The sequence below is a fragment of the Panicum virgatum genome, chromosome 7K (assembly GCF_016808335.1).
Source record: "Panicum virgatum strain AP13 chromosome 7K, P.virgatum_v5, whole genome shotgun sequence".
Taxonomy (NCBI): Eukaryota; Viridiplantae; Streptophyta; class Magnoliopsida; order Poales; family Poaceae; genus Panicum; species Panicum virgatum.
Window position 1 is genome coordinate 18,445,998 of NC_053142.1, and position 20,220 is coordinate 18,466,217.

Genomic DNA, 20,220 nt, shown 5'->3' on the forward strand with positions numbered 1-20,220 from the left:
CCGCTGTTGGCTCAATCTGGGGTTGCTGTTCCGCTTGTATATCGGGCGCCGCCGTGGATGCACAGCTGTTGCGTCGCTGAGAGGCCGGGCTTATAACAACATCCGGGTGCGACCCAGCAGTGCCCCTTTGGCTCAGAGCTAGCTGCACTGCCTCATTAACCCCTAACGTCCATCTGAGATTCCAAGGACGCAACCTTCCTGTTCATCTCTTCTCGTATGGCACGAACTTTCTCTTCCTGTTCGGCTTTGCTCTTTCGGTGAGTCCTGTAAGAGGAATCTCTGGCCCAAGCAACTTTCCATGGGACCACGCCGATGCCGCGGGCTCGTCCAGGGTGTTCCGGATTCTTTAATGCCCTTGTCAGCTCATCATTCTCCCTTTGAGGCTGGAATGTTCCTTGTTGGGTCTCATCTATTGCAGCGACTAGATCGCGGGACACTTCTTGCATATGCTCGGGCACGACCAAACTTCCATCCAACTGGTTTAGTGTCATGCTATTAGCAAATAACCACCACTTGGATCTATTCGGCCAATCCCAAGTCGTCGGCCTGATACCTCTATCCATAAGGTCTTGCTCCATCTTCTGCTATTTTTTATCTGACTTCTTGTACCCGGCAGCCCCAAGGTGATGGATGTACTTCTTATTTGCTGCATTCACCTTGGCCTGTTTGGATTTTTCTTGGGCTTCCTCTGATAGTTTGTATTGTTTGAACTCCTCCCAGTATGGTTTAACCTGAGAAAGATCGTCCCAGTTCGGCTCCTTATCCTTCTTGATGTAATTGATGTACAACTTCTTCTTGAAAGTTGCAAAGGCAAGGGCCATCTTTTTCAAGGCACATTTCATAACAAGTTCTTGGTCAACTCCTTCAGGAAGAGTGAACATATCCTTGAGTTCTGCCCATAGCATTTCCTTCTAATGTGCAGGCATGGCGTGTTGCTGTTCTTCGGGTTTGCTCGTTTTCCATAGTCTTGTGGTGATCGGAATTCTTGCCCGAACAATAACCCCACATTGGTTGACAAAATTTGTGCTAGCAGCCTCTGGAGCACTTGGACAGCCCTCTACATCCACTTTTGTGACGACCTGTCTTCCCTCCATTTTCTTGGTTGGCCGGCGTCTCCCTTTTGACTGGCTCAACGAAGTCGATGCGGAGGTCGACTAAATTACAGAAAAGATATGTTAATCGCAAAACTAATCTACTGAAGTCACCATGCATATAGTTTTAAGATTCGTACTGGAACATGCTGCTGTTGATTGGGCGGCGGTGCAAAGTCATCATCTTCATCATCGGCATCTCCAGACATATTCAGGAACAAATCAGTTGTCCGAGCATCTTCTTCAGCGTTTGGCTGGGTGGTGTTGGTCCTCGTATCTTCATTTATTGCATCCAACATGTATTGCTTGGCGACCTCGTCATCACCGAAGGGGTCCATCCTTAACTGAAACCGTAAAAATGTGTTAGAGTATGTGTCCATCCTTAAATGAAGCAGGAGAATTCAATTCTTTGAACGAATATGCACGTTTGAGAGAGAGAGTGTGTGTGTATGTTAGAGGGACAGAGAAAGAGAGAGAGAGTTAGTGAGTGTGTGTGTGAGTCAGTGTGTGTGTGTTTGTGTGTTAGTGGGATAGAGAAAGAGAGAGAGAGAGTTAGTGTGTGTGTGAGTCAGTGTGTGAATGTGTGTGAGTCAGTGTGTGTGTGTCAAGGGTCGAGGGTCGATACTTTATATAAATGTGTTAGAGTGTGTTAGGGTGTGTTTGTGTGTGTGTTAGAGTGTGTGTGTGTGTGTCTATGTGTATGTGTGTGTTAGTGAGAGTGTGTGTGTTAGAGTGTATTAGACAGTGCGTGTGTGTATGTGTGTGTGTGTGTTAGTGGGAGTGTGTGTGTGTCATGGAACGGGGTCGAGGAACCGGGTCGAGGAACGGGGTTGAGGGTTGAGGGTCGAGGTCTAGGGTTGAGGGTCGAGAGACGGGCTTGAGAGTCGGGGTCGAGGGTCGAAGTCGAGAGTCGAGGGATAGCGAATGCGTGAGTGAGTTAGAGAGCGAATACGAACGGGTTCGAGCTCGAGAACTAATTTAAATCAATCTAAATTACAAATGCAATATATGTAATCAAGAATTGTACATAAAATTATTACTCGTCATCGTTACTCGTCATTAATTGTCGTCGTCATTACTTATTGTCGTCATCATTACTCGTCGTCGTCATTACATTATACAGTGAAATACATGTCGTCGTCTTCTAACCATTAAAAACATGATTAAATAAAATCTTTGAATGACACAATTATACACTACATAAGACATAATAATAGAAATAACTAAATTCTCTCTCTCTAAATTCTCTTCATTTCCTTCTATATATGAAACAACTAAATTCTAGATAATATCAAATAATGGCAAAAAACTAATGACTACATTCTCTCTAACTAAATTCTCTCCATTTCCTTCTCTAACTAAATTCTCTAACTAATGTATATAAATAAATTAACATGCGATATAAGTACATCTAAATTACACATGTAACGAAAAAATAATAAATTACACATATAAATACTATATACATATATAATACCAACTAAGTATACAGAAATTATTTAAATTCTATCTAGTATATACATATACATAACGAACTAATTATACTAATTATACATGAAAAAAATATAGATAAATTATATACTATCTAGTTATCACTAAACAATTAAATTTTAAACTAAATAAAACTATACTATCTAGTTGTCACAAAAACAATTAAATTTTAAACTAAATAAAACTAAACTATCTAGTAATAACTAAAACAAATAAATTTTAAAATAAATAAAACTAAACTATATACTTAACAATAAAACTAATTATTTTACCTAAATTATACTCAATTCTATACATTCTTTTTTATTATACTAAATTATTCACTACATAATTAAATAGTAGAAATAGAAATAGAAAACAGGAAAATTACACATTACATATAATAATTAATACAAAAATGAAAATGCAAGAGGCGGCAGCGGCGCCATTGTTGCTTACGTCGATGGGGAGGTCGGCGGCGCCACTGGTGGAGGGGGAGCAGCTCGGCGCGGCGCGGTGGAGGAGACGAGTCGGCGCGCGGCGTGTAAGAGGGCGCCGGCGTCGCAGTGGGGTGGCTGGCGTGCTGCAGGGTGAAGGGGCGCCGCGGTGGAGGAGGCGAGTCGGCGCGCGGCGTCGAGGAGGGCCGGCGATGGCGATCGAGGACGGCTCGACCACTGGAGAGGTCGAGGAGGTTGACGACGACGAGGTTGGCGCGTGGAGGTCGCCGGAGTCGACGTCCACGACGACCAGGTTGGTGCGGGCTAGTGCGCGTGGAGGAGGGCCACCGGCGCGGGCGGACGCCGCCGGTGGAACGCAGAGAAGAAGCGGCGGCGGCAGCGCATGACGAGGCGGCGGCGGCGGCACAATGATGCGGCGGTAGCGGCACGACGATGCGAGGGCGCGCGGCGGCGGTCGACTGGAGGAGGCGATGAGCAGTGGAGAATTGGGAGGAAGAAGCAGAGGAGACGGATTTATACCCCAGACCAATGGTACCGGGTAAAAAACACAACCGGTACCTATGTAATCCTTAGATACCGGTTGTTGACCCACCGGTACCCTTGGCAAGCCTAAGGTACCGGTTCTTGGCACACCCGGTGCCTTAGGCCCCAACGGGTGGGAAATGAAAATCACCTATGGTACCGGGTGGACTTCTGGAACCGGTATCTTAGGCCTTTTGAAGTTAACTTTTCTGTCTACTTTGACCAGATTTGAATGGAATTCTTCAGTATCCCAATGGTAACGCGATGTAATTTGGGCTCCGCGGCCACAGTTCGACTCATGCGCGATCTCCCACTTTTTTTTACCCAAATAGGCCGCTAAGGTATCCAACCGGTACCAATGGTTCTCTTTTCTTTTCGCCTTTCTTTTTCTCTTATAATTGCCTAAAAAATCATTTAGGTGCATAACTAATTATTTTAATTGCATAATAAATCATAATAAATCAAATAATTGCATAATAAATCATTTAAATCCACAATAATTTTAATTACTACATAATAAATCATTTAGGTGCATAACTAATTATTTTAATTGCATAATAAATCAAATAATTGCATAATAAATCATTTAAATGCACAATAAATCAATTCATTGCATAAGAAATCTGATAATGTTCACAGAAAATATTACAAGACATAATCATTCAACTAAGTAAATATTAACGATGGTTCGCTTTACAATCGTCCCTTCATTATGATCATGACGTGCGTACGGAGCCTCCTCTTCGGCTAAAAGAATACTTGTGTCAACCTCCACTGCGAACGGAGTCATATCTTCACCTTATTGTATTCTTCTTCATCTGTGACATCGTCGACTCCCACAATTTTCCTTTTTCCTGCCAGAACAATATGGCGCTTTGGCTCATCTCGATAACCAAGCTCTTTGAGGTCTACCGTTGTCATTCCGTACTCATCGATATCGACACCTTTTCTTGTGAGTTTAACCCATTGACAATGAAATAGAGGTATCTTCAACGGCCCATAGTCGAGTTCCCAGATCTCTTCAATGTAACCAAAATATGAGTTCGTTTGGCCACTAGAGTCGGTGGCATCTATACGGACACAACTATTTTGATTGGTGCTCTTGTTATCTTGGGCTCTTGTATAAAATGTGTAACCATTAATTTCATATCCTTGGTACATCAGTATTGAATTTGCCGGACCCCTGGCCAGCCAAGCTAGCTGCTCATGAATTTGATCGTTGGCCATGACTTCCTTCTGCAACCAAGTGGCGAATGTATTGTTATGATGTTTTGTAATCCATGTCTGAGACTTCAAAGAGTATATGCTTCACACAATTTGCATGTGCTCCTCCATGTATGGAGCCACCAAGACTGATTATTGCAGAACTGTGAGATGCGCTTTGCTCAACGTGGCATGATCTGTGGCATTTACTGATTTTCTTCCAAGCGTGCCCTTTCCAATCAGCCGCCCCTAATGACGTGATACTGGAATCCCAATTGGGCAGAGTTCTTCCACATAGTCAACACAAAACTCAATGACCTCCTCTGTGACATAACCCTTCGCAATGCTTCCTTCCGGACGAGCCCGATTACGAACGTATTTCTTTAGGACTGCAAAGTATCGTTCAAAAGGGAACATATTATGAAGGAAAACAGGATCGAGAATACCAATCTCTTTGACCAGGTGAACTAGAAGATGCGTCATAATATTGTAGAATGATGGAGAAAATATCATTTCAAAACTGACTAAACTTTGGACAACATCCTCTTGTAGCCTGCTTAAACTCGATGGATCGATTGCCTTTTGAGAAATTGTGTAGAGAAAGGTGCATAGCTTTATGATTGTTGCTCAAACATTAGCTAGTAGAATACCTCTAAGTGCAACTGGAATCAATTGCGTCATCAACACGTGACAGTCATGGGATGTTACGTGTGCGAATTTCTTCTCTTTCAAGTTCAGTAGCCTCTTTATATTCGAAGAGTAGTCTGATGGGACCTTGATACTGTTCAAATAGTCGAACATACTTTGCTTCTCTTCCTTACTAAGAGTGTAGCATGCAGGACCTAGATAATGACGTCCTTTATCCCTTTTTTCTGGATATAGTGTGGCCCGTTGTTTCATACATTGAAGATCTTGCCGCGCTTCCAATGTATCCTTTGGCTTATCGTAGACACCAAGGAAGCCTAGAAGGTTCACACAAAGATTTTTTGTTAGGTGCATCACATCAATTGCGTGGTGGACGTCTAAGACTTCCCAATAAGGTAACTCCCAAAAAATACTCTTCTTCTTCCACATAGGTGCACGTCCGTCATCACTCTGCACTGATCTACTGCCGGGTCCTTTTCCGAATACTATTTTTATATCCTTGACCATTTCAAACACTATTTTCCCACAACGGTGCCTAGGCTTGGTACGATGATCTGCCTTTCCATCGTAGTGAGCATGCCTCCTCCTTAATGGGTGCTTGATCGGAAGAAATCGACGATGACCCATATAGACGATCTTCCTACAGTGCTTGAGGTATGTGCTGTCGGTTTCTTCTAAACAATGGGTGCATGCCCTATAATCCTTATTGGATTGTCCGGAGAGGTTACTTAGTGCTGGCCAATCGTTGGTGGTTACGAAAAGCAATACACGAAGGTTAAAATGATCCTCTGCGTGCGCATCCCACATACGAACACCCTCCTCTTTCCACAACAATAGAAGATCCTCAATCAGTGGTTTCAGATACACATCTATATCGTTACCGGGTTGCTTCGGGCTGGGGATAAGCACCGGCATCATAATGAATTTCCACTTCATACACACCAGGGAGGAAGGCTGTATATACAGAGTGTCACAGGCCAGGTACTATGGCCACTGCTCTGCTCACCGAAAGGATTCATGCCATCCGTACTTAAGCCGAACCTTATATTCCTCGCATCATTTGCAAATGTTGGGAATGTTCTGTCCACTTTTCTCCACTGCGACCCATCAACGGGGTGTCTCAACATATTGTCTTGCTTACATTCTTCTTTGTGCCATCGCATCAATTTAGCATTCGTTTTGTTCATGAACAAACATTTCAGACATGGTATTAGAGGGAAATACCACATCACCTTGGCAGGCACCCTCTTCTTGACACGAATCCCCTCAACGTCGCTTGGATCATCTCGAGGGATCTTATACCGGCATGCGTTGCATACAGGGCATGAATCCAAATTTTCATACTCACCTCGATATAGGATGCAGTCATTAGGACAAGCATGTATCTTCTGTGCCTCTAATCCTAAAGGACAAACAACTTTTTTTGCCTCGTATGTTGTCGCCGGCAAGGTGTTACCCTCAGGGAGTAAGTTTTTTATAAGTTTCAGCAACTCCTCGAATCCCTTGTCAGACAAACCATTTGATGCCTTCCATTGCAATAATTCCAATGTGGTACCCAACTTCTTTTGGTCTTGTTTGCAATCAGGGTACAACAATGTTCTGTAGTCCTCCAACATATGCTTCAGATCTCTCGATTCCTTTTCTGTTTTGCAACCTACCTCATCTTCGCGCAGCATCTGACCAAGATTATATTCTACAATGTATCCTTCAGTATCTTCTTCAGGCTCACCCATTGCAGTGTCATTGAAAAAGGCATTATAATTGGCTGCAAAGTCAAGAATCCTGTCCTCTTCTTCTACATTATTATCCAGCATAATTCCTCTTTCACCATGCTTGGTCCAAACATAGTAGTTCGGCATGAAACCACTATTAAACAAGTGACTGTGGATGGTTCTTGATGATGAATAATCCTTCTCATTCTTACAGAATTTGCATGGACAACGAACGAAACCGCCATACTTGTGTTTCTCGGCCGCTTCTATGAATTCATGCACGCCATCAATGAACTCCTTTGAACGCCAGTCAGCCATGTACATCCATTGCCGACTCATCTGGGTCCACAATATATTTATATACATCATTGTAGTGTACAAATAGTTCATTCATACTACCAATTTATAACTAACATTGAATACACTATTAATAAAACTTAACTACAAAATTATAACGATGCATATGGCCTTCTGACTGCATGACTGTGTAAAAAATTTGTTTCTCTTTATGGAACTTTATATTTTTGTACAAGAAACGACGCATGTGGCCTTCTGGCCTAGCTGAGCTGCGGGTCTCGAATTGGCGCAGCATGCATCTCGAATGTGGAATCTTGTAAAGTTTTGGAATTTTGAAGGAACTAAATAAAGCACCCTTGCATATGTAATTGATAATATTTCCATACAAAATTTTAATTCAAATATATAATTGATAATGCATATAACTATAATAAATAGATACTATACACTTATCAAATAAATTGAGAAAACATATAAATACAATAATTTGATAGTATTCACATATCAAATAAATTGATAACGCATATAACTACAATAAAATGCTACAACTAAAAATAATTATCACATGTATATACTAAATTAAGTGATAACTGCTTCTAAAAACCAATTGCTAAGTTATGGAGAAAAATAACTAACCTTTTTTGAAAAAAACAAAAATTCGCCCCCCCTCCCCTCACTCTGCTGCCATGAACCGGTGCCTTTATAAGCGTGGAGTGATAACTGCCATGAACCAATTGCTAAGTTCACGGTAGCTTGGAGGGGTTGGGGTATTTATAAGCGTGGTTCAAAGGCACCGGTTGGTGCTCAACAACCGGTGCCAAACAATAGGCATAGGCACTGGTTGAAGTTACCAACCGGTGCCTTTGTTGTGGGCACGTGGCGGCACCGGGTCATGGCAAAACCCGGTGCCATTGTCCGCCCTTTTAGGCACTGGTTGGTGCCACCAACCGGAACCTATTCCTCCTTGTTCTTTTGGTACCGGTTAGTGGCACTAACCGGTGCCTATACTGGGGTTTTGGTACCGGGTAATGCTTTAACCCGGTACCAAACCCCTTACCTTTAATCGCCACTGGCAAAGGTACCAGTTGCAAAAAGCAACTGGTACTGATGCCACAATACCGGTTGCAAAAGCAACTTGTACCTTTGGCCAGGACCTTTGGCCTGTTTTCTAGTAGTGATAGTTCCTCATAATGTATAAGGTGAATGCACTTGTTCGATTTATATTAATCTTTTTGTTTCTTTTCATTTCATGAATATAGTAAAATCATTCGCCAACTTGTTTTCTGTATTTTGGTACCATTTTCGACTGTTTCCTAATGTTTTTGTCCCTAGTTGCATCAGTGGAAGAACAAGCTCCTTTTGAATAGGTATCACATTTTTAGACAAATCCCTGGTAATGAAAATATCCATGCCCAACATAGAAAATGATTAATAAAGACTTGAATGATTGACTCAGGATAACCGAAAATGTTACTTACTCGTAACTGGAGGCTTGGTGTATTTGAACAAAATATGTTATGTGGTGCCATGTTTCGTATCTATTCATCCATATGTTTTGGCATTTATTTATTACTAACTACAGACACTACATAGACAGACGATTACAAACACAAATATACTTTCCCCTATTAATGCACGCAGCATACCCTTCGCCTCTAATTACCTCTTAGAAGTTGAGCCACACTGAGCCAACAAATCTTGTGATTTATGAAATTAAGGCATGTATGTCGTTGTGAAAGTACACGTCGCTTAACATCGAAAGAATGACACAGTGAAAATTCACTCCCACCGAGAGTCGAACGAACCCAAAATTAATCTAAGGTGCTACTAAGGTTGTCACACTCACTAGACTACATACCCTGTCACATGCTTTTGGTCCTTATGAACGCCATGAGAATACATTGATTCACTTCACTACTTCACCATGCTTGAACTATGCCTTTGTTTATCACGCAAATTTTGAACACTAGGTAACCCAGCTTTGCACGTCCTTTATATATATGAAGCATACCGAAATACTCCTCAGCTCCAAATTAGAATCTGTCGGTCACTGTCATATATTAGAAGCGATTCTTTGCTTTGTTCTAGTACCCAAGGTACTCTTTCCTTTTTCTTTTCCCCCTTTTTCTTTTTCTTTTTTTTCCCTTTCCCTTTCGCAGCTTTGGTGATGTCGGATTGTATATAATAAGGCTGCTGCGACGGACAATTAACATGCTCCATGCCTACCTAGCCTGTTGTGTCATTTTATATATCTGACCTGTGTTTGCAACGCCTTGCATCATCACTGGTTAATGGTTTGACAGCGTAAAGGGGTCGAATCATCACTTGTCGTCCATACTACCGGCCCTATTCAGCAGCCAGGTATATATCATGGGTATCCTTATTTCTTATGTTATTTCGTTCGTGGCTAGTAGGTTAATTACAAAATTAAGATCAAGCAATAAATCTGTACATAGCATAACATGAGTCAGATTTTATCTGTTCTCCGAAAAATATAAATTGAGCCCGGAGAGTTCCACTCCAGAGGAGCCACCTAACGGCCTAATTGATAAGGTAAACAAAAAACTTTATAGTTACATGGAGTAACAGTCATTAGCATATTTATTCATTCCTATAAGAAAGTTATACCAAAATTCTAATTTTTTGATCTGCTATCATGAATTTCAGTTTAGTATATGTTTATTAGTTCAGATCCAAAGTATTGTTATCTTTAATGCATTCAATGTGCCAATGGCATTACCTCTATACAGATTAACAAAGTTTATGAATGGTATAAAATATTTTTTATGAAATAACTGAAAAAAATACATACTCTTGATCTACAATAGTAGTCAACAAAAAATGTATCACTAACTACTTACAGTAAAGAGGTACATACTACATGTATTTCATACCACAGTTTATTCATTTTGTCAGCTAGAAACATCAGCATAACTATCTTGCCATTAGGATATTTCCACTAATATAGCGATAGTTTGTATTATAGCATAACAAGTCATGGTTCATCGGTTTGATACATACCATGTTAGAAGGACTAGGTTCTTCCCATCATCTTTTGGCTAGCTAGGCCTTAAGAGTGTGTTTGTTGACGACCGAAATACCATTGTAAGTTTTGATTTTCCCAGTGGATGCAATAACATTGAGAGGGTCCTACAACAACACCCGTCTTTGATCATACGATGGCATGGATTACCTGGAATAGCATTTTTATGAATATTGAAATTTTTGGCATCTTATAACTCCTAGTACTACTGAATAATCGGCATTGATTATCTGCCCCGTCAAGTAATATTTTGTGCCTTAAGACACCTAAAAGTTCCTGCATGACCGGCGCCTCGTCAAAATAGTGCTTTTCTTTTCAAGCTTTCTACGAACAACTAATTATGTGACGGATTAATCGTTCTCTGTAGGGATGGCAGCCGGTACTACGTCAGGAGAAGCAACTATGGACCGACGTCTCCTGGCTGCAGCCGCATCTGGAGATGCGGCATCAATGAAGCAACTGGCTCTTGATCCAGGCGTGCTGCTGGGAACAACTCCATCGGGGAACACCTGCCTCCACGTCTCCTGCATCCTGGAGCACGAGGAATTCTGCAGGAGTATCCTGACGCTGGACCAGTCTCCAGCACTCGTCTCCGCCGTCAACAAAGATGGCGAGACGCCGCTCCTCGCCGCCGTGACAAGGGGCCATGTCTCTGTAGCTTCTATATTACTCAGGTATTGCCGTGATCAGCAGCTGAGCGAAGTAATCTTGAAGCAAGACAAGCGCGGATTCAACGCGCTGCACCACGCCATCCGCAGAGGACACACGATGCTGGCGCTTGAGCTGATAGAAGCAGAGCCGGCCTTGTCGAAAGCTGTCAACAAAAACGACGAGTCGCCCATGTTCATCGCAGCGATGAGAAACATCACAGATGTGTGTGAAAAATTGTTGGAGATTCCGTATTCAGCTCATTCGGGAACCTGTGGCCTCAATGCTCTCCATGCTGCCGTCAGAAATGGCAATGCAGGTATAAGAGTGTCCATCAGAGATGCATTTACAGAAACGTACTCTCTTCGCTCATAAATACATATCATGGTTGACGTTTTTCTACAACTTTCACCATTTGCCTTATAATAAAAAATTCATAAATCATCATTTATATATCTTGTTGTGATTTGCTTTATAATTTAAAGATAGTTTAAGCACGACTTGTGTTTTTACATGTTTGAATAATTCTTTTTTAAATAAGATGAATAACTGACGTACATTTGTGAATGAAAAAAATGGAGTATTATCTAATGCCACCATTATTAATCCTCAGTTTTTATAATTAGTTTTTGGTTGACCTTACCATTTTGATTTGCTTTCAGTGATAGCTAAAAGGATTATGGAATTACGCCCTTGGCTAGTCAGACAACAAAACGAGAATAAGTTTACTCCAATGCACCTAGCTGTGAGCGAAAAAAGGATTGACGTGCTAAAAGTATTATTGGAACATGATTCGTCATTAGGGTACCTAATCTCCCCACCTCTTCTTTGTGTCGCCGCAATTGTGGGTGATGTTGGTGTTGCTCGAGAGCTTCTTAAACATTGTCCAGATGCTCCCTACTGCGATCCAAAGGGCAGCACATGCCTTCACATAGCAGTGTTGTGTGGACATATGGAGTATGTAAAGTTTATCGTGGGGTCACAGCAACTTGGGCAACTCGTTAACATGCAAAATAGCAGAGGAGAAACTGCTCTGCATCTCGCAGCCAAATTCAAGAAGGTGGAGATGCTTTCTGCTTTAAGGCATCGCCAAGATATGGACATAACAGTGCTTAATAGCGCCGGTAAATCGGCAAACTGGGAATTACTTCATGCCACCAACCCCGCGAAGCCTTTAATCTCGGTATGTATATTGTGTCCTCATCTTACTGTTATTAATTGGAGAAAAAAATATGCTGGAGAAAAAAAAAGATAAGTCTCTATTTTGTATGAGCTAGTATTGTTACCCGACACAAACGTTAGAAAATACTCTATATCAAAATAGGAGTCTCCACACTATGAGAGTTTTCTGGTATTCCATGATGCCACGGCATCGAAATCGAAAGGCTCATCAGCCACTAAAACCCTTATTTGTTTATGACTTCCATCGATTTTGTATGGCTAACAACATTTATATACATATGCTGAGGAGAAGCCACGAAACATATACATATATTCCCTTTCGTAATTCCAGTACTTTATTTACTATTTCACACTCCAATTATGTTTCTATATAGCACATCAAAATTCATGCAGAAACACATGAAGTATCATACACACACACCAAATTATCTTCCATAATGGCATAGTGGCCATAATGGTTCCAGATGTTTCTCATTTTAATAATAGATCTAAAGGCCATAATGGTTCCAGATGTTTCTCATTTTAATAATAGATCTAAAGGCCTTCTTAATATATTGATGCGCAGCTCTCCTGCGCGTTCGAGAAAAAATAATAGATCTAAAGGCCATAATGGTTCCAGATGTTTCTCATTTTTATGAGAATATTGAAGATTATTTTTTATCTAGCATGTATCATAAGTGGTTCTTCCTCTAGAATCTTCGCTGAGTAATAGTAACATTGGAGTTGAAATCTGCTAGAGAAAAGATAAAATTGTCATAAAATGCATAAGCATCTCGCAATCAATTTGGTATATTGATACCAAAGACATTAGATATATCCTATTTTCTAAAAAATTACTAACCTCCACCTTTGTAAAAGACAATGCAAAATAATCTCTCATAAATTTTCATTAAAATTACACACATCTATCATTATGAAAGATAATCTTAAATTACGTCCAATTTGCATCTAAATTACCCACCTATGTAATTATAGAAGATAATATAAATTAACCCTATAATTTGTATATATATACCCACCTATTATGAGATATTATATATAATAACACCAAAATCTTTATTTAAATTATTTAAAACTATGAGTTATTACTAAAATTATGTAAATTATTTAAATTATTAACCAAAATCTTTATTTAAATTATTTAAATTATTAACCCTAAAATTATGTAAGTTATTCCTTTAGATAAAATACTTTGATACAAACATTATAACATATTTGTATTGATAGAGTTCATATATTATTTTATGTTGATATACTTCCACATAATTATTTGATAGAGAAAATTCAACACCTAAGCTGACATGGTCTACTGAAGCAATTGCTTATGCGACTATATTAACTAGGAGTGTAGGTTAGAGCTTAAAATCAACATTTTAATAAAACAAAATAGGAGAGTTTTCAGTAATAGATATTATAAGCACTAAAATGTTAACTTAATATGCAGATAAAAATCAGTATAAAACTAATAGAATAAAAATTCAAATACCAAAATCTAGATCCATAATGTCATAACAAATAGACCATGAGAAGACTTACATAACAAGTACCCCCACAAGTAAAGGTGTCAATTAAGCACATATTGAGAATATATGAAGGACGATGAAAAGAAAAGATAGGTTATGAATATGTATGGAAAATTATATGGAGAAATTGTTAATTTTTACAAAAATTATTACAAAGTATACTTGTGGGTGTTTTGTTAAAAAAGAACAAAGAGAGAGATAACATAAAGATAAGCTGTTGTAACTAGTTATAAGTAAAAAAAGTTAACTAGTTATAAGAAAAAAAAGTTATCTATGAATATATATTTGATAGTCTCTTAAGATTCTACCCCTTGTGGCAGTGGCACAACGAATGTATAGGCTATTACCCCATCAAATCCACTAATATATTTAATTTATATTAGTTAATTTAATGAGTGTTTCTTCCAGCAGTCTCCCCTCACAACCAATCCTGTGGCAGTCAGATGCGATATCATGGACGAATACAACTGAAGAATATTCACTGGCTATGAGATCAATATACTTTTGCCAATTCACGGCGCAGGCCCAGGTGCATAGCATGGGTTATAACTTAGGCTATCATCACTAAGACTTGCTATATGGATGGCCAAAACACTATTTTACACTGTAGATATACACTGTACATAGAGAGAAGTTTGATATAGATATTGAGAGAAACTTTGGTGAGGTGAGTCTTATAATGCTCAGAACCCATGCTAGAGCGAACGAGCTATGGGGCTCGAACACTGCGCATCGCACGGGGTTTATCCCCAGAGCCAGAGGGGACCAAGGTTGGGGTGTGTGTACTTGTGTGGAGTGTGTTAATCTTGGTAGGCATGTTTCAAGACTACTCAGGCAATCCCAACTATGTTTGAGTGTGCGGTCAGTGTGGCTAGCCATATGAGTGCTTACATGATATGCGCTCCTAACGAATTTAAAGAAACCATGCTAGAGGAGCGAGGCACTAGATGGTCCAGGCTACAAACTGTCTGGTTCGATAGGTCGTCTTAGCCCATAAGAAATTAATATTTTCTCTTATTTTCTGTATCCTGGGCTATACAGTATAGGACTTTTGGCCGAGTTGAATCATGTTTTGGGGCCTACTAATGATATTTACTTTTGCTGCAAATTATGATTATTGATTATTTCAATAAAATGAAACTAATGCATGTTCCCCCCTTATATTATTAGATTAGAATATGCTCAAGATAGGTAATAACCATCCAAATAAGACATTAGGCCTTCTGGGTAGAAACCGCCAAAAGAAATCTTGTGTTTTCTACTCTTAACTTGTTTATTTTTTGGATGTGCCATCAATATTGTGGTTTTCACATACTACATTAAAACTACAGTTTTCTTGGAAACCAAAGTCCATTTGATTTCACGGTATTTTTTATTATAAATTGACAAGAGAGGGTGGCAGGTCGGAGAGGGATCTAGAATAGAGCCGCGTGGGTCATACCACGGCAAGGGAGGCGGGGCGGTGGCCGGCAGGGCGGCACATGTTGGGCGGCCGGGAGGAGTGAAGTGGGGGTCGAGCCGCTGCGGGGCCGCCGCACGGCTGGAGCGACGAGAGAGCTGGGGCCACCATGCGTGCGGAGCAAACTGGGAGACGGGGTTGTAAGACACGGCGGTGTCTGTGCTGGCGGGGCGCGCTACCACGGAGTGTGCGTTGTGCCTCCTCCGCATGGGCAAAGCAACGCGACTCAACGCGGGAGGCCGGAGGCGAGCCAATGGTGGGGACGCGCGACCGGCGAGGAAGGTAGGGGCAAGAGGAGCGACACAGAGCCGCGTGGGAGGCCGGAAGCGACGAGGAAGGTAGGGGTGGAAAGGGGCGGCGCGAGAGGCGGTGCAACTGGGGAGGAGAGGGGCAAGTCGGCTCGGGCGGAGGAGGAAGCTCGGACGGGGGTGGCGGGGACGAGCAATGGCGTGTGGCCCATTCGGCCGAGCGGACCTAGCCCCTGGGCGGGCAACGCATCTCGGCACGGGCCCGGGTGGCTTCCACCACCTGCTCATCGTCCTGCTACAGCGGGAGGCGCCGCACGGGAGGGAGGTGCGCAAGCGGTTGAGAATGCTAGTGGAGCGGAGTGGCCGAGAGGTGGGGGCGGAAGAGCTGCGCAGGATATGGGGAGGCGAGGGAGGAACGGCGCTAGATAGTCGGGGGTGGGGGCGGCGGAGCGGCGCGGGATATAGGGCGGCACGGAAGGAGTGGGGCGGGACATGGGGCGGCAAGGGAGGAGCGGCGCTGCACATGAGGCGAGAGGCGGGAGACAAAAGTGGACGTTTGGTGGAGAAAACTTTGGTCCCGAGTGGAGTTTGCTGGATAATTACCGACTCTTGCTTGCTTTTGCAATAGTAGTAGGAGCACTAGCTCCCCTTTTTACCATGCCTGTCCTTTTTGTTCGGACGGCTGATGTAGTGGTAGCAGTTGCCGGCATGGCAACAGTAGGAGCAATAGTAGCGGTAGTAGTTGCAGCATGGCTGCAGTGTAAAGTAGCAATAGCAACTGTAGCGCCATGCCTTCGGTGTCGGTTGGTTGCGTATATAGGAACGAGTAGTTGCGGCTCTGAGACTTGAAGCAGCACCAATTTCTCTGTTTTCCTCTCTGCTTCCACCTTCGGTGTTCATCTTCTAGAGCGTGTGTGTGTGCGCGTGAGCCTATGGGGGTCGGCTGAGTGGTACACCATGGTCGGGCCACTCGATCTTGGGGGTCGGCTTGAACAAGGCCGGCTAACAGAGTTTTCAATACCCCTAAAATACTGTGGTATTGAGGAAACTGTGCTTTTAGAAACTCTGTGTTGGAAAGACCAACCAAACAGCTTTTGGGTCAAAATACCATGGTATTTCCATATACTTCAAAACTGTAGAATTACAGTGATTCCAAACATGCCCTAAACTCTCTCTCCTCTCTCCCAAGAGCTCCTCTCTTTCCTCTCCCCTGCTCACACCAAATGCACCAAATTATACCAAAAGACTATCGTTATCGACTAGACCTAGTCTAAAAATAGATTGTATGATGTTTGGCTTTAATTTGTTGTTTGAATTTCTAAGATATTGTACTTTTTTTAGTGCGTCGTTGGAAAAATTACATAGAGGCTAAAAAAGGGAGTAGTAGTGTCTAATTAGTAATTATTATTATTATTATTATTATTATTATTATTATTATTATAAGATACTAATTTCGAACGACAACTAAATTTGTTTGTCCTATATATCAACAGTTGTGAGTAAACAATACTAGTTGTTGTATTACAGATGGCAGACGATATATCTTCCCCGCCAGAACCATCAGGGGCTACCCCGTCACCAGGAAACCCTCTGATGGACCTACGTCTACTAAAAGCAGCAGCGTCTGGTCATGCTGCAGAAATGAAGCACATGGCTGTGCATGTCCCTGGCGTCCTGCATGGGACAACCCCGCAAGGGAACACCTGCCTCCACATCGCCTCCATCCATGGGCACGAGGAGTTCTGCAAGGATGTCATGTCGCTCAGCCAGTCTCTGCCTCTCCTGGCCGCCACCAATGCCGACGGCGAGACGCCGCTGGTCGCAGCCGTAGCAAGTGGCCATACATCTTTGGCTTCATCTATTCTCAGGTGCTGCATTGCTCAGCAGTTGAGCGACGCAATCCTAATGCAAGACAAGAACGGATGCAATCCGCTGCACCATGCCATCCGCAGCGGCCACAGGGACCTCGCGCTGGAGCTGATAGAGGCCGAGCCTTCACTGTCGCGTGCTGTAAACCAATACGGCGAGTCGCCCATGTTCATCGCGGTGATGAGAAATCACGCGGATGTCTTCGAGAAGCTGTTGGAGATCCCTGATTCTGCTCACGGGGGAGCGTATGGTTACAATGTTCTGCATGCTGCTGTGAGAAGTGGCAATACAGGTGGTGCATGCTTAGTGTGTGTGGATTGTGTATGAAATTTAATTTTCGAGCAGGAGTAGTAAATTAATTTATTAATTTGGTTTCAGCCATCGCAAAAAGGATTATGGAGACACGTCCCGGGCTGGCCAGAGAAGAAGACAAACATAAGGCTACTCCAATGCACCTGGCTGCGCACTGGGACAAGGTTGAGGTCCTGAGAGTGCTGCTCGAACATGACTGGTCCTTAGGGTACGCAGTATCCTCTAAGGGATCCCCTGTTCTTATTTCTGCGGCAGCGTCACGGGGATATGTTGGTATTGCCAAAGAGCTTCTTAAGCATTGTCCGGATGCTCCCTGTCGCGTTGCAAACGACGAGACGACATCGACATGTCTTCAGCAAGCTGTAATGCTTGGTCGTATGGAGCTTCTAGAATTCTTCCTTGATTCAAAGTATACTCGGAAACTAGTCAACGTGCGAGACGAAAATGAAGAGACTCCTTTGCATAACGCGGTAAGAAAGTGTGATCCAAAGATAGTCCATGCTTTGCTACGATGCCCGGACATTGATGTTACAGTGCTCAACAAAGTGGGTAACCCAGCATCCTGGTTACTAGGTACTACCGCCCACCACGCCAAGACATTAAACTGGGTACGTACGTATGTTTGTTGTCCAAATGCCTCAGCCCTTGTATCAATGCAGTGCAAAGCAATATAAATAACAACCATTTTGGTCATAATCTAAAATAAATAATACTATAATTCCTCATTAGTTATGTGCTACAATACAATGGCACGAGGATTCCTCACACAACAGGAATCCAATTAATTTTCATTATATTAATTAATTCCCTTGAGTACTAGTATATATATTAAATACTGCAAACTCCATTTATTTATTTGCACATTTGTTTGAATTTTATGCAGAATGAAGTGTCAATGCTTATGTTGAAAGCTGATCCTCTACACGCACCTTCTATTGGTAATCTCCATGAGCAAGTCAAGAATAAAGTGACAGCCTCATCAAGGAAGGATATTAAGTCACTGACTCAAACATACACTGGCAACACTTCCCTAGTTGCCATCCTCCTTGCCACTATTACCTTTGCTGCTGCTTTCACTCTGCCTGGAGGATATAGCAGTGACTCCGGAAACGAGGGGCTTCCCATCATGGCAAGGAAGTTTGCTTTCCAGGCATTCTTGCTCGCAGACACCTTGGCAATGTGCTCCTCACTTGTTGTTGCCTTTGTGTGCATCATAGCAAGGTGGGAGGATCTTGAGTTCTTACTTTACTACAGATCTTTTACGAAGAAGCTTATGTGGTTTGCATACATGGCTACCACCACAGCCTTCGCAACTGGTCTATTCACTGTGCTTGCTCCTCATCTCCTATGGCTGGCCGTTACAATCTGTGTTCTAACATCTTTATTGCCCATTCTTACCAAGCTACTAGGAGAATGGCCCATCTTGGAACTGAGATTCCGGTTGGGTCGGAATTTCAAGTCTGAGCTCCTTAGTATGATCTAGCTTCATCAGCTTCAATTGTTGGGCCCAGCTGCTTTTCTATATTTTAATACTCGAACATATTGTATCTCTATGTTGGGATAATGACATTTTATTTGGGCAATTTGGAATTCTATGTAAAACCTGCACTATGTACTTTGAACACTGATTGCACCATGTTTGTGCAGATGAGTGGTACTGTTTTGTTTCCAGATTGGACATCTTACAAATTTCCTTTGTTGATGAGGGATATATTAGCTCCATAGTAGGGGTTTTGAAAATCCAGCAAAATTATGAGCAGCGATGGCATGATACAAGTTATAGTTTTTCAAAGCTATTGTACAGCGTTTATAACAAAACTTACGGAGAACTGTATTCTATGTCGTGAGGAAACATCAGTGTTGTGGCTTACAATCAAAAGGATGCATATCTCTATCTGTAAGGCTAAATATTATTCTTTAGGGATGGACATGTGTGTTCAACAAACTTAACAAACTAAAACAGCACCAGAGAGAATACACAAAGAACCAGCCAGGTACTAGCCACCATGCCCCTGATTTTGGTGACACGAGAGGAATTTTTTCAATCTCAGAACACAACGTTTGAAATTTGTATGAAAAACATAAATGGAAATGCTTAATTAAAGCACAGAAAGAGTTGCCGAAGCACTGGTCCTCTTTCGGACCTTGTATGTATTTATAGAACAAATGTACAACGATCAATTACATGGATCCATGATCCGGTTATCAAGGCGCAGCCTGTGGTCACGACGTCGCAGCAACGTTGTGGCTAACGTTCTGCAGTAAACACGGTCTATGACGCGAGGGACGCAGGAAGCTTATCCTAGCCTAACTGACTAACAACTTTGACATGCCCCTCAATCACAACGTGCTATCATGTTGAGATTGGATCGATTCTTTGTGAAAGGCGCTCTGGAGAGTGGCTTTGTCTGTACATCTGCCAGTTGATCCTTGGAGGAGATAAACCTCACTTCTAGTGCTTTGCGGGCTACTTGTTCTCGAACGAATTGGAAATCCACTTCTATATGTTTTGTCCTGGCATGGAACATTGGATTAGTC

At 42.1% G+C, this 20,220-nt stretch overlaps 1 protein-coding gene across 1 annotated transcript; it reads left to right on the forward strand.

Moving 5' to 3' along the window:
- The first annotated feature begins 9,616 nt into the window (after positions 1-9,616).
- LOC120640422 (protein ACCELERATED CELL DEATH 6-like) lies at positions 9,617-19,362 on the forward strand. The gene is made up of 6 exons (XM_039916243.1): positions 9,617-9,759; positions 10,809-11,408; positions 11,752-12,272; positions 17,029-17,662; positions 17,749-18,290; positions 18,566-19,362. Exons 2-6 carry the CDS (start codon positions 10,811-10,813, stop codon positions 19,163-19,165), a joined length of 2,895 nt encoding a protein of 964 aa, XP_039772177.1. The 5' UTR covers positions 9,617-9,759; positions 10,809-10,810; the 3' UTR covers positions 19,166-19,362.
- The last annotated feature ends 858 nt before the right edge of the window (positions 19,363-20,220 follow it).

Bases quoted from the DNA above. Each gene is read 5' to 3' on its own strand.
- LOC120640422 (XM_039916243.1), top strand. From the start codon at position 10,811: ATGGCAGCCGGTACTACGTCAGGAGAAGCAACTATGGACCGACGTCTC. The intron at 11,409-11,751 runs GTATAAGAGTGT...ATTTGCTTTCAG, and splicing joins CGTCAGAAATGGCAATGCAG to TGATAGCTAAAAGGATTATG. The intron at 12,273-17,028 runs GTATGTATATTG...GTTGTATTACAG, and splicing joins CCGCGAAGCCTTTAATCTCG to ATGGCAGACGATATATCTTC.